This window comes from Orycteropus afer, unplaced genomic scaffold (assembly GCF_000298275.1).
Source record: "Orycteropus afer afer isolate SDZICR_OR568_19922 unplaced genomic scaffold, OryAfe1.0 scaffold00142, whole genome shotgun sequence".
In the NCBI taxonomy this organism is placed as follows: domain Eukaryota; kingdom Metazoa; phylum Chordata; class Mammalia; order Tubulidentata; family Orycteropodidae; genus Orycteropus; species Orycteropus afer.
This window is the reverse complement of record NW_006921729.1, coordinates 1,061,813-1,077,519: the sequence shown is the minus strand read 5'-3', so window position 1 is coordinate 1,077,519 and position 15,707 is coordinate 1,061,813. Positions and strand designations below refer to the sequence as shown.

General features: G+C 41.8%; 1 protein-coding gene across 1 annotated transcript in view; it reads left to right on the top strand.

Moving 5' to 3' along the window:
• The first annotated feature begins 4,009 nt into the window (after window positions 1-4,009).
• DCLK3 (doublecortin like kinase 3) overlaps window positions 4,010-15,707 on the top strand; it is a 41,157-nt gene continuing 29,459 nt past the window's right edge. Inside the window, exons 1-2 of the mRNA XM_007945748.2 lie at window positions 4,010-4,035; window positions 12,746-14,624. Coding sequence (XP_007943939.2) covers window positions 12,888-14,624 — 1,737 coding nt within the window. The 5' untranslated portion in view covers window positions 4,010-4,035; window positions 12,746-12,887. The remainder of the gene's footprint in view (window positions 4,036-12,745; window positions 14,625-15,707) is intronic.

The following is a 15,707-nucleotide window of genomic DNA, read 5'->3' as shown; positions in this document are numbered from 1 at the left end:
ATCAAGAACATCATCCATGAACAAAGCAAAAGGTCATTTAAAAGACAGGAAGGGAAGACAAGATCAAAGTGGATGTTAGAAGAGACTGTAAAACTTGCTCTTGAACAGAGAGAGGTTAAAGCAAATGGAAGAAATGATGAAATAAAAGAGCTGAACAGAATATTTCAAAGAGCAGCTTGAGAAGAAAAATAAAGTATTATAATGAAATGTGCAAAGACCTGGAGTTGGAAAACCAAAAGGTAAGAATATACTTGGCATTTCTCAATCTGAAAGAACTGAAGAACATATTCAAGCCTCGAGTTGCAATATGGGCAAAATATTGAATAACACAGGAAGCATCAAAAGAAGATGGAAGGGATACCAAAAAAAAAAAAAAAAATAGTCAACATTCAGTATTTCAGGAGGCAGTATATGATCAAGAATGAATGGTATTAATGGAAGAAGTCCAAGCTGCACTAAAGGAGTTGGTGAAAAATATGCCTCCAGGAATTGACCGAATATCCACTGAGATGTTTCAATAAACAGATGCAGTGCTGGAGGCGCTTACTCATCTATGCCAAGAAATGTGGAAGACAGCTACTTGGCCAACTGATCGGAAGAGATCTATATTTGCACCCATTCCAAAGAAAGGTGACCCAACAGAATGTGGAAATTATCAAACAGTATCATTAATATCACATACAAGTAAAATTCTGCTGAAGATAATTCAAAAATGGTTGCAGCAGTGTATTGATATAGAACTTCCAGAAGTTCAGGCTAGATTCAGACGAGGACATGGACCAAGGGATATCATTGCTAATGTCAGATGGATCTTGGCTGAAAGCAAAGAATACCAGAAAGATGTTTACTGAGTTTTATTAACTCTGCAAAAGCACTTGACTGTGTGGATCATAACAAATTATGGACAGCATTGTGAAGAATGGGAATTCCAGAACACATAATTGTGCTCAGAGGAACCTGTACATGGACCAATAGGCTGTTGATTGATCAAACAAGGGGATACTGCATGGTTTAAAATTTGAAAAGGTGTGCGTCAAGTTTGAATCCTTTCACCATACTTATGCCATCTGTATGCTGAGCAAATAATCTGAGAAGCTGGACTATATGAAGAAGAACGTGGCATCAGGATTGGAAAAGACTCATTAACAACCTGTGCTATTCAGATGATACAACCTTGTTTGCTGAAAGAGAAGATTACTTGAAGTACTTACAGATGAAGATCAAAGACTGCAGTCTTCAGTACAGATTACACCTCAACATAAAGAAAACACAAATCCTTACAACTGGACCAATCGCAACATCACGATAAATGGAGAAAAGATCAGGGTTGTCAGGGATTTCATTTTACTTGGAACCACAATCAACATCCATGAAAGCAGCAGTCAAGAAATCAAACTTCCTATTGCCCTGGACAGATCTGCTTCAAAAGACCTCTTTACTGTGTTAAAGGAGCAAAGATGTCACTTTGAAGACTGAGGTGTGCCTAACCCAAACTATGGTATTTTCAATCACCTCATCTGCATGAGAAACCTGGGCAATGAATAAGGAAAACCAAAGAAGAATTGATGCCTTTGAATTGTGGTGTTGGATAAGAATACTGAAAATACCACGGACTGCCAGAAGAATGAAAAAAATTTGTCCTGGAAGAAGTACAGCCAGAATGCTCCTTAGAAGCAAGAATGGTCAGACTTTGTGTCATCTGCTTTGGTCATGTTTTCAGAAGGGACAAGTCCCTGGAGAAGGATATCATGCTTGGTAAAGTTGAGGGTCAGCAAAGAAGGAGAAGACTGTTAACAATGGATTGACACAGTGGCTGCAAAGATGGGTTCAAGCATAGCAAGGATTATGAGGATGTGCAGGACTGGGCAGTGTTTCATTCTGTTGTATACAGGGTCACTATGTTGTATATAGGGTCACTATGAGTTGCAGCTGACTCAGTGGCACCTAACAGCAAGAACAATCTGTAAATGCTTAATGATTTATTAAGGAGCTCTGGTGGTGCAATGGTTAAAGTGCTCAGCTGCAAACCAAAAATTTGATGGTTCTGATTCACCAGTGGTTCCACAGGAGAAGAGACCTGGTGATCTGCTTCCATAATGATTACAGGCTGGGAAACCTTGTGGGGCAAGATTCTTCTCTGTCAAAGTGAGTTGTTATGAGTCAGAATTGACTCAATGACCCAAAACAACAACAAGGATTGATATGCATTATGTTATAATGTTATATGCAAGTTATGTTCTATAGCAATTTGGGTGTGATTCTCCCAGTCCTTGTTATGGTGTATCATTAGCTTTTCAGGGGATATGGTGAGAATTCCAAAGTTTTAATTAGATATATTGGCTCTGATTGAAAAATTGCTAGGAAAAGATGTACTCTCTTAGTTCTGATTGAAAAGGCAATGTAAAAGATTAGTTTTAGCAGTATTTTATTATAATTTTTTTTCCTTGACCTTAAACTTGATGATTAGGTACTTAAATGAGTAAATAATTAATAAATAATTAGATAGGAAACTGGGCTGATGTGACTTCCAGTCCCTTCTATACCTTTTCAGCATAGTAAGATGTAGAGCTGACCATTGTGATAATTCACCTGGATTGAAGCAGCAGACAAGAGAGGTAATAACAGCAAAATGCTGGTGCAGTTATTGAGTTTATTGGCTTATACCAGAGTCAGAGAATCCTAGGACCATAAAGCAGGAACTTGTTTATTTTCCCTGATGAGCTGCATGCTTAGGTTTGCTGGAGTGTTTCCTTTATTAACCTGTCCCTACTGGTTTTTATTTTAATCACTACCTGAATGATAAATTCAACCTGCTGAATCATAACTGGTATCATATTCTCTTTGGCCTTGAAATGTGCATGGACTTGGGGTAAACTCAAGGTTACAAGGTCTGTTTTCTTTTGGAGCAGGAAGAAAGCTCACCCAGTCTGGGTGGCTACTCTACACCAAGCAGTGTGCTGACCCCCCAGTGAGATAGTATGGTAGTGCTATTTGACAGATAGAGAAACTGAGGCTCAGAGAGTAGTCTGTAACTTTCTCAAGGTCACACAGCTAATAAGAGCCTGGTGGAGCCAGGATTTAAACTTAGGTATTTTACTCCATGTTTCTTTGAATGACTCAAAAATGAAGCTTTCTTAGACTCTGAAGAAATGTATTGCTCTCTCCTATCTGCATTCGTTGTTCTGTATAAATATGGCCTTGACACATTTTCCTTGTGGTAAATGGATGTCTGTCATCATGTTTTCTTTTCACATCACTTATTAAGTCTATAGGAGGGCAATTGTGTGATATCTACCAGTGCTGAAAGAGTTATTTACAAAAAGCTGGAAAGTCTGAGACAAGATGTTTGTATTTAATGTTAGAGTTGGGGACTTGAGTTATTACTATATGTACAGGCAGTTTCTGGGTTATGAATGTCTCACTTATGTACAAGCTGTAGTTATGAAACAACCCTTATAAAGCCTATTATATTAAAATTTTGAGGTACATACAATGATTCATAATAACAAGCAGGTGCTACTTTGTGACACACATCCAAACTTTATCATTAATGTGTTATTACGTTAACAATGTTTTAGTGTATCTGGAAGTGTTTCTTTATTAGTTTTTATGCATAGAAATATACATTATGAAGGAGAGCCAAGATGGTGGACAAGGCAAGCTACAATAAAGACTCGAAAAACCAAATGAAGTGGATACAGATGATAATACTGGGACTCAGAGCTTCAAAGGAGAGGATAAAGAAGAGATCAAATACCAATCAGAGGAAGAGACTTCACAAAAACAGTGAACAAGGATGCAGATGGAGTTGTAAGTGGTTCAACACAGTGAGGCCATTTTGAATTATCGTAAGCAGAGCTCTAATCAGGACAGGAATCAGATGACCAGCTCTGTTCACCCAGCACGCATTGGTGTCCACATCAGTGATGGACAACCATAGTGATAGGCTCTTCCCCTATACTCAACATAACCTCCCAGGGCATGCTCCCCTTCCCCCACCCACCCAGCAGCCAGTCAGCCACCCCCACCACTGCCATTACTATGCAGCTTTTTTCTTTTCTTGTTTTCTTTCTTCTTACTGCTTCTCTCTTCTCTCCCTTCTTTCCTTCCCCCCCTCCTCTTCCACCTTACTTTTTTTTTTTTTAATTCTGTGGCGTGGGTGCTCCCTCCCATCACCTCCTCAGTCAGCAGTCCTGCCCTTGTACCTCCTTGGTTGGTGGGGCACATTCCCATGGAGCTAGCACTGTGTTGCTACTACAGCTGTGTTTTGTGGCTAGTGTTTGCATCAGTGCTGTGCTACTTTTTTCCCCTTTCTCTTCTTTTTGTTCTTTGTATATTCCTTCTTAATTCTTCCCTCTTCTCACTTGCTTTTCTCTTTTATTCTTTTCTTTTTTCCCCTTCCTTTCTTTTTTTGATCCTGCTGAGTGGGAAGCCCCCTACTACTTCTGCAGCCAGCAGCACCTGCCCCTGACCCTCTGCTGTTGACAAAGCATGCTCCTGTGGAGTGAGTGCTGCATTTCCACTGAAGCCATGTTTGGTGGCTAGTGCTTGCACCAGTACTGTGCTGTTTCTTCTTTTTTCATGGCTCTTCCTTCTTTCCCTCCTTGTTTATCTTCTTTTCTTGTTTCCCTTCCTCCCCCTACCCCAACTTTTCAGTTGGTGCCCTGCACCACCTCTTCAGTCAATGGTATGGGCCTCCACCCCTCTGCACTTGGTGTTGCGTGCTCCCACAGAGCCAGGGCTGCACTGACACTGGAGCTATGTTTGGAAGCTAGTGCTTGTGCCAGTACTGTGACACTTTTCTTTCTCCATAGTTCTTCCCTCTTCTACCACCCCTTGTTTTTTTCTTGTTCTTTTTTTTTTTTTTTAAATTCCTCTCCCTCCATTTTTTATTGATTTTTTTTGATCCTGTAGAGTGGGATCCCCACCTCCACCACTTTCATGGTCAGCAGTACGTGCCCCCAGCCCTCTGTGGTTGGCAGTGCATGCTCCTGCATTCCCTCTGTAGCTGTGTTTGGCAGCTTGCACTTGCCCTAATATTGTGCCACCTTGTTTCTTCCTTTCTTTTTTTTTTCTTTCTTCTTATTTCTTCCCTCTTCCTCCCCTTGTTTGTTTTTGCTCTTTTTTTCTTACTCTTTCTCTTCCTGCTGCCATCCGTCAGGAACTAGCAACCCTACTGAGCTGTACTCACCACATCTGCTGCACCATCCACTAGGTGAGTACCACCACCTGCTCCAGCACCACTGATCAATGACAGGTGGTGGCCAACATCCATTCAGTCTTCCCTCAGCTGCTCTTCACGACCAGTGATTAGAGACTCATGCCCACACTCCCAACTGCTACCAAATACACCCCAGGGGCAGGTGGTGAGCACCCCAGTGCTGTCAAACTACTGACCAGATTGCACGCCCACCCCATTGCTTGGATATATTAAAACAAAACCAAAAATCAGGGTGAAGCAACCAACATATAATCAAAAAATTACTACAGTAATGCCACAATGTCTCTGAGACAACAGAGAATTTCAAACAAAATGAAACAAAAAAGGGTAACATGTTTCAAACAAGTGACCAAAATACAGAACCAGAAAGTCTTCCTGAGGAAGAAATGCTATTTGAACTACCTGACAATGATTTGAAAGGATTTATACTTAGGTCCTTTCAGCAGATCTCAAAAGAAATCAAGGAAAAAAAAGAAAGCACCAAAGAAATCATAGGCAAAATCAAGGAAAACACAGATAAAACTCTCAACTCACTGCCGTCGAGTTGGATCTGACTCATAGCCATCCCCCCTTGGGTTTCTGAGGTGGTATCACTACGGAAGTAGATTGCCCAACCTTCCTTCTGAGGAGTGGCTGGTGGGGATAAAACTCTAATACAAGAACAGATTGATAAAATAAATGGAAAATTAGTATTCATATAGAAACAGCAAATAGAAATCCAGAAGATTAATACAAAAATTTCAGAAATAGATAAGGCCTTGGAAGGGCATAGGAGTAGAATTGAATCAGTGGAAGACAAAATTAGCAAAATTGAAGAGAAATCTCTTAATTCTAATCTGTGAGAGGAACAATCAGAAAAAAGAATGAAAAAAAAATAAATAAAATGAAGAGAGCTTAAGAATTATGTGAGACACACCATCAAGAGAAATAACTTACATGTAATCTGAATTCTAAAACAGGAAGAGACAGAAAAAAAAAAAAAAAAGAAAATGAGAAAATTATTCAACACTTTTTGGAAGAAAATGTCCCTAATATCATGAAAGAGAAGACAGACATTCAAGAAGCTCAGTGAACCCCAAAAGGATAGCACCCCAAAAGAAAATCATCAAGACATTTCATAATCAAACTTTCCCAAACCAAAGATAAAGAAAGAATCCTGAAAGCAACTTGGGGAAAACAAAAAAAATCACCTACAAAGGAGAACTGATGAGACTAAACTCTGATTTCTCAGCAGAAACAATGGTAAGAAGGCAATGGGGTGACATAAATAAAACTGAAAGAAAAATATTGCCAACCAAGAAATATATATCCAGCAAAGTTGTCCCCCAACTATGATGGGAAAATTAGGACATTTCCAGATAAACAGAAATTAAGAGAATTTGTGAACACCAGACCAACTTTACAAGAAATGGTAAAGGATGTCCTTCAGACAGAGAACCAACATTGGCAGACAACAAGCTGAGGTTAAGACACATGACAATATCATCTGAAATTAACCCAGATATTTTGTATCAAAAATAAAATATACCTAGAAGACTGAAAATAGGGAACTAGAGAAGTCAATTTTTAAACAATGACAACTACAAAGCAAAGAGAGGGAATAAATGGTATAGTTACAGAACTTCCAAGTGGAGAAGAAATCAAGACAGTATCAAGATAGAGTGGACTGTTTCATATGTGTTGCAAATATATCCATGAATATAGTAGAACATACATGGGGCAAAGTTATGAAAGCTTCTTAGCCATGACCACGCACCTTGAGGGAATGAGTTGCTCATGCTGGGGGCTCAGGACCATCCATAGTTTCCAGGGACATCAAGGTCAATTACATAATGTAGTCCACAAAGACAATGTTCTACATCCTGATTTGATGAGTAGTACTGAAGTCTTAAATGGTTGTTAGCTGACACCTAAGGTGCAAGCAACTATTGGTCTCTCCCTGTTCAGAACAAGTAAGAGTGAAGACAATCAAAGATGGTCCAAAGGACTAATAAACCATGAGAACCCCAGTCTGCATGACTCTGAGACCAGAAGATTTAGATGCTGCTCTGCTGCACTGCCCACCACTCTGAAAGGGATCACAATAAGAGGTCCTGGCTAGAATGGGAGACAAATGTGGAACAAAATTAAAAATTATAATAATAATGAAAAAAGACCAGGCTTAATGTCTCATAGACTGGTGGGACCCCCAAGACAATGGCTCTTAGACATCCTTCAAACTTAGTACCCAACTCACTCCTGTGGCTCAACTTTCAGTTAAACAATAGACAACCCTATATGGTGAACAATAGCACCAGGGAGGTACACACTCCTTAGAACAACCAAACATGTGAGATCAAAATGGCAGTATTTGCCCAGGGCTAAAGCTCAGAAGGCCGAAAAGGATAGGAAAGAAGGATGAATGGGAATGATAAACACAAGGGGTAAGTGGGGAGAGTGCTGTTACATTGTGGGGATTGCAATAAATGTCATGAACCAAAATTTGTATGGCTGTTGAATGGAAAACCAGTTTGCTTTATAAACCTTCACCTGAATCACAAAAAAAAAAAAAAAAAGAAAAATGAGGGAAAAAAAGAAAAAGTTACACTATATACTAAGCCAAACATTTGACTAACTAATGTTAGATATGAACTGTACCATACTATTTCAACTTACATACAAATTTGACAGACTTAGGCATGGAACCCATTTGTAATTTAGAAATTACCTGTCTTAGGGTGCTGTGAATGTATGAATATGATAGAGTAGGGGAGTTTGCATAATCGGTGATCTCTACTTTTGGTGGATTTACAGTTCAGTTGCTAGGGAGAATAGTCAAACATATGTAGGTGAAGTAAATTAGCAGGGATGTGCAGAAACCTGTGAGACCAGGTTTTTATATCCCAGTGCTAGGCTTGGTCTCAAACATTTATGCTTAACATTTGTGTAATGAATGAGGAGGGAGCTATCACAGTGGTCTTGGAGGTAAGGGGACATTTTGTGTTAGATGTGGGTCTTAAGCCTTTCAAGATGGTAAGAATTGGATAGATGGAGGCAGTGAGGGTGGAATGGGGTTGGGATGATAAGTGAGGGCATTATCAAGCTGATAAAAGTTGCTGTCCAGTTGACTTCAATTCCTGGTGACCCCCTGTGTGTTGGAGTAGAACTATGCTCCATAGAGTTTTCACTGGCTGGTTTTTCAGAAGGACATCACCACTTTATTCCAAGGTGCCTCTGGATGGACTAGAACCTCCAACTTTTTGGTTAGCAGCTGAGTGTGTTAACCATTTGCACCACTCATGGACTGTTTATCAAACTGAGGATCTTACAAAGTGAGAAGTTTGGGTTTGGGCCTCTAGGGTGGTGGGTGAGAAGGAGCCACTATAGGTTTGGAGCAGAAGAGTGGCACTACAGATTCTGCTGCCTGTGTGGGATAGATTGCCACCAGCAAGCTACCATGTGCACCTCTGTATTTCGGGCATATGAAGCAAAGGCAGCAGGACTGTCAAATCAACCAAGGCTAATTTATACTGCTGTACGAAATGAATGGAAAAACCGGCTGTTACAAAAGCATCTTTTCCCTGTGCCTCTTCCTGGGAAGTGGTTGATGTGGTGGGTGAGGAGTGAGAATGAAGAGGTTTCATTTTTACTCTCTGTGCCTTTCTAATCTGTTTACTGTTGATGTAGGGACAGCATAGGGAATATTATCCTACATTATATGAGTTTGAGCCATATAAACTTTGCATGTTGATCAAAATTGGTAGAACTACTGGCAGTTGCATATGGTTTAGTCTGATTGATTTTGAAGATAAAGTTGTTTCTGGACATGAGTGAGTGTGGGCTGGACTTGGGCTTTCTGGTCAAGTCATTTGCTATAGGTATGGGGACAAGAGTGCTTGCAGTTAGCCTGGAAGTTCTGGGTGGTGAGACTGGTCCTGGAGGCTGGGCTCTTCCTATCCCTATGTTTGTTTTTCCTGCCTATGGACCAGGCATTCAGAGTCTCCTTATTTGTCTTCTTAGCTTTAAAGAAGTAGAGAAACATTTGCTCTGCTAAGAATTTTACAGGGGTGTGTGTGGAGGTGGAGGTGAAAATGTGTGCCTACTGTGGTTGTGTCTTCTTTGTTCTCCCCAGAAGTTTGGATACAAATGGAAATGTAAACACCATTTCTGTCACTCTCAGTTATGTTGGAGAGGTGGAGAACTGAGCTCTCACCCTTGGTGTGGAGGTTTTCAACGAACTCTTGAATGCCTGGGCAGTGGGCTAAGCATGCCTGGTGTTGGTGTGGCAGAGCCAAGCTGTTCTGTCTTCACATCCTTAATGTCTTTGCCCTGATCTGGCAAACCTAGGAGCCTTTCCTAGGTTCAGCCGTGGGGTGTTCCCACATTGCTCCTCTGACCACCAGGGTTCAAGGAAGGTTATGACATAAAGTTTGCTGAAACTGGCTGAGCACAGTCATCCCAGGGTGCACACTTTCATCTCCTTCCCTGACTTGGGTACCATGGGACCAAGTCATCTGGCACCATACCCAGTCTCCGTAAGATGTCACTTGCATCCCTGTCATCCTCAGTCACCACTCAACATGTAAGACCCACCAGTGTCTGTCCTGTTTCCCAAGTGCTGCTTCATGTCTCCCTAATATCTCACACTGTCCTGTTCACTGGGGCCCTCCTGAACCCCCTTCAATGTCGAACTATCCTACATCCCTAATATATTCACCGAATGTTCCCTTGTCTTCATGGTTCTCTCCTGAGCATGCACCTTCTCTCCCTTCCCTGGAATAGAGAATGCTTCCTTTCCAGGGACTGTGGATTTTATAGGCAGGGATCAGAAATTACGTTTCCTGGGCTACTGCAGATCTATTATTTTTCTTCCCTCCTATAAAACCTTTTCTTAGTTGAGGCTTATATCACCCATTGATACAATTTACTGCCTTTTTTTGGGCACTGTTATCTAGTGACTGCTTAGCCATTTCTTCATTTTACAAGTGTCTTCCTCTCAATCCTGAGTCTTAGTATCATCAGTGGTGATGTCATTGTCCATCTGGGCAAACTTTCCAGCTCCTGGATTCATCGTTCCTTGACCCCACTACTCTAGTGGCCTTTACCTCATCAAATATTGAAAGGCCAACTCAAACATGGTCCTTTGAGCATTGGTGACCTCCTTAAAGTTGATCTGCCTCTTGATGCCTCTGAGTTTTCCTGGTGGGCCTGTCCTCTGCTCTACTCTGACTTCAGTTGGTGGTTGACCCCTTAAGCCTCCCTAGCCTTTCCTAACATCTTCTTGGAAAAGCCTCAGCCTAGGATGTATGCCAAGCCCCTTTTCCTGCCCCCATACCATACCAAATCTGCTGAGGAAATAATCATGACTTCAAACCCACCAGCCACTCCTTGGAAGGACGGTGGGCAATCTACTTCCGTGGGGATGCCACCTCAAAAACGCAAGGAGGGGTCGCTATGAGTCAGGTCCGACTCGATGGCAGTGAGTTTGTTTTTTTTGGTCCATTTATCTAGCCCGAAATATGTATCAAGGGTCTGACTTTGTCCAAAGTTAGGTAAAGGAAATGAGTGAGAACCCTGGTCCTTTGCCATGCATTTGATGGTCACCTTCCTGGATACCCTTTCTCAATATTTCTAGTGAAGGAAGGAAATCAGTGTTACTGCTGTAGATCTCTTTTCTCCTTCCTTGTCTCCCCTGTCCTCCCCTCCCCACCCTCCTCTTCTTCTTCTCTCCTGTGTTCTCCTCTTCTCTTCTTTCCTCTTTCTCTCTCTCAACATCAATCTATCTAGGATAGAAATTGACACAGAGAGAAATGGATATCAGATGTCTGCAAATAAATAGTTTCACTGTAAACATGATCGTTAGCTCATAAATTGGCAGGTGGGAAAGTCAGTAGCAGCCGCTACTTTGTCAACCGAGCTGACACCTCTGTTGAGCTGGAAATCATCTCAGAACAGATTGTACTTTATAATTAAAAATCCTAAACCACTCTGTGTAATATGTTGGGCCAAACTGCCCATCCTGGTACAACTGGAGTTTCTGCTGTAGTTGATTCAAATACATTTAAACAATTATTTTTAACTTTTTAAAAGAAGCATAAATGACAGGTTCCTACCTGTGGAATATGACTTATGGATCCTGTGGGGTAACTTTAATAATTTGTAGCCACTGTCATGATTTAACTGAATTATACATCCTATTATACATCAGTTATACAAATTATACATCATTTTCCTTTCAACTTGCTTGACCAGGACAGAAATGGGGAAACTGAACCACTTTTGCTGCAACTCCTTTACTGTGGCTGGGTACAACTGACCAGGAAGTGCAAGTCTTGTTTTATTCATGCACGTTCTCATTATTAAACCTCTGAACATTAATAAGACCTTGGTTTCTTTCTTTTCTTTTATTAACAAGGAAAATGTTTTTATACTTAAACTGAAACCTTTTTCAACTTTCTTTTTCCAACCCCTGATACAGGAAAATCTCAATCAGGCTTTAAGAAATTCCCACCAAATAATGTTGATCCATGAGTTCTTGTGATGATAGGTGATGATGTAAGCAATAGAATTCACTTTATCAATAGATTATTATTAAAATAAAATTACAATACAAACATATTAAGATAGAAAAGACAGCATTCCAAACCAAACCAAACTCACTGCCGTCGGTTGGATCCGATTCATAGCGACCCCTCCGTGGGTTTCTGAGGCACTATCAGTACGGAAGTAGACTGCCCAACCTTCCTGCCGAGGAGCAGCTGGTGGGTTTGAATTGCCAGCCTTCTGGTTAGCAGTCAAGTGTCTTAGGCACTATGCTACCAGAGCTCCCATGGGCAGCATTAGTAACTAGCAATTACTGTGTCTTTACTGTGCTTCAAACCATCTGTTTACTAAATGGTAATTGTTTTCTCATTTACTCCTCACAAACCCTGGAGGAAGGTGTTATTATTTCTACTTTATGGAAGAAAATACTGACATGTTAATAACTTGCCCAAGTTCACATAAATAGTAAATGGCCATGTCAGGATTCAAATCCAAGTTAGTCTCATTTGATCACAACCACTTCACATACTACACCTCACCTTAAATGAGAATTGCTCTTGGTAGAGTTGGGTAAGATTTGATTTCTCTATGGTTCCAGAATATTCTGACCTGTTGTTGGTGCCTCCTGGGCAACAAACTTTGGGCTTTTAACTCAGTCATAGATAATTGGAGGTTGTCTCACCCTGGAACACGTGGATGCCTGCTCACAGGATCAAGTCTCACTTAGAGAGGGCTCTGAAGCATGGCCCTTCTCAGGGACCTCTGGAAGGGCTACAGGAGTCACCGCAGGCCCAATGCTGACTCCATTCCATGCTCCTAGTCTCTCCAGAGGAGTCTGGGATTAGACTTAAAGTGTAATAACTCCATTTTTCATAAGACCCTCAAAGATGACACTTACAAACTATAATAGTCGAATCAGTCATCTTTAGAAAAGCTTTGGTGAAAGCCAAAGGATGCTTTGAACTCATTTTAACTAATATCCTACTGTCCTTTTCCTATTGTAGGACAACGAAGCTTATGTGACCATTCTTTAAAATATCTAAGCTCAAGAATCACCGAGCGGAAGCTGCAGGGTACATGGCTTCCTGCTGGCCAAGGGAATCTGGAGAAACCATTGTTGGGGCCACATGGCTCCATTGTGCCCATGTTCAACCCTCAGAATGGCCTTCACTCCATCCATGCTGAGAACAGCCCTCTGAAGCCCAGGGTTGTGACCGTGGTGAAGTTGGGTGGGCATCCCCTCCGGAAGATCACCCTACTCCTCAACAGGAGGTCAGTGCAGACATTCGAGCAGCTCATCGCAGACATCTCAGAAGCCTTGGGCTTTCCAAGATGGAAGAATGATCGAGTGAGGAAACTTTTCAACCTCAAAGGCAGGGAAATCAAAAGTATCTCTGATTTCTTCAGGGAAGGGGATGCTTTTATAGCCATGGGAAAAGAACCATTGACATTGAAGAACATTCAGATGGCTATAGAAGAACTGTACCCCAACAAAGCCCGGGCTTTGACACTGACTCCACACAGCCGAGCCCCTTCCCCAAGGCTGAGGAACAGGCTTTATAGCAAGGCTCTGAAAGGGGGTCATCACTGTGGGGAGACAGAGATCACCAAGAGCTGTGGTGAGGCTGCTGGGTCCAAGGTGGCCACCAGGCATCCAGGAAAAACTTCTGTGGAGCCAGCGCTGGAGGACAGGGCGAGGGCCCAGAAGAACTGGGTGAGGGGGAAGTGGGAACCTGAATCTAATAGCAAGCCCCCCAGGGAAGCTACTCAAGAGGAAAGGCTTGCAAGTGGAGAGAAGCACCTTGGGGTGGAGATAGAAAAAACCTCGGGGGAAATTATCAGATGTGAGAAGTGCAAGAGAGAGAGAGAACTCCAGCAGAGCCTGCAGAGGGAGAGGCTCTCCATGGGGACCAGCGAGCTGGACATGGGCAAGTCCTCAAGGTATGATGTGGAGAAGCTGGTCAGGACAAGAAGCTGCAGGAGATCTCCTGAGGTGAACCCTTCAGGTGGGGAGGAAGGATGGAAGGGTGACAGCCACAGAAGCAGTCCCAGGAATCCCACTCAAGACATGAGGAGACCTAGCAAGAACATGGAGAAGAAAGAGGACAGAGACCCAGAAGGTCAAGAAAGTCATCCTCCAGGAGCAGTGAAGACTAAGACAGAACTTGTGGATGCTCAGCCAGTCACAGATGAGGGGCTAAGGGAAGTGAAGAAAGACACCAGGAATGTCTGCAGGAACAAGCATGGTGGCTGGCTCCTGAGAGAGCAACGGGCTGACTCTGAGAAGCTGCCTAGGACCCGAGGTGAGGAGAAGGAGGCTGAGAAGGAGAAAAAGGTGTGTACGTCAGGAGGGAGAAAAATGGTTCTCAGAGATGACGACCCTGCAAGGGTAGAAAAGGAGCCCAAGACAAGACCAGAAGAAAACAAGTCTGAACGACCACTGGGCCGGAAGACACGGCCCAAGGGCATCATCTCAGCTGACGTAGGGAAGCATTATGAGACTGGCCGGGTCATTGGTGATGGGAATTTTGCCATAGTGAAGGAGTGTAGGCATCGAGAAACCAAGCAGGCCTATGCAATGAAGATAATCGACAAGTCTAAACTCAAAGGAAAGGAGGACATGGTTGACAGCGAGATCTTGATTATTCAGAGCCTCTCTCATCCCAACATAGTGAAATTACATGAAGTATACGAAACTGAAACGGAAATCTATCTGATCATGGAGTATGTGCAGGGAGGTGATCTTTTTGATGCAATCATAGAAAATGTGAAGTTTCCAGAACGAGATGCTGCCCTAATGATCATGGACTTATGTAAGGCACTCGTCCACATGCACGACAAAAGCATTGTCCATCGAGATCTCAAGCCAGAAAACCTTTTGGTAAGTCCTGGTTTTGTTGCTATCGGAGGGAATGTTTTTAATTTTTTTTTCCTTTTCAAAAATATATTTTTTAGAGCAATACTAGGTTTACAGAAAAATTGCAAAGAAAGTACAGAGAGTTCTCATATACCCCCTAGGAGAGGGTGTTTATAAAATGTAAGATAAATTAACTCCCTTATGCTCTGTTACACTACACACTAGAACATTGCCTTTATATTATTTTTACATACTCATTTGATATTTAATATTTTGATTATAGCTCATAAATGACTGAGATAAATTGGTTTTGATTAAATTCTTGATAAATAAGCTGACCAACTTAAATAAAATGAAAAATGCTTACTCATCTGTGGGTGAAGGATATTGTTGCCTTGACAATGAACATGTGGACTTAATTTCTTAATCATTTTCACATCCTCTGGCCCAAGTACTGGTGAAGTGGGGTCTACTGTTAGCAGCTTCATTATACCCCTCATCCCGCTGAAAGCCCCATCTGGCCTGTTTCTTTGTCGAGGGAAGACAGACGGCTCCACACTGCAGGGGCCTGGGTGTGGAGTGGGTAAAAGCATGGCTCTGGGGACAGATAGTCTGGCTTTGAATCCTGGCTTGACTTAGGATAAGTCCTTCCCCTTTCTGAGTCTTAATTTCCTTATTTATAAAAGAGAAACAATAATAGTACCTGTTCATAAGATTGTGTGAGGACTGTGCATGAGAAAGAGAAAAGCAGCCCCTGACGGTTGGGTCTGACAGGAAAGTTTGGTCCCGGTGTTCTCCTCTCGAAAATAAATAATTTCACAAAGTATTAATGTTGGACAAGGCCACTTTATGATAATGATGGTTCAAGACAAAAGCAAGACCACTGTAATAATGTCTGAATGCAGATTCAAGACAAAAGCAAGACCACTGTAATAATGTCTGAATGCAGATGAAAACAAAATCAAGACTATTGTCCATGTTACAAATATGGCCACATATCTTCTTAGTCTAGCTATAATGAGTGACAGCTTCACTTTATTCCTCCTACTTTCTAGATAAGAATTACTAAAATAACCAGCACACCCCACTTGGTGACAGTATCCAATC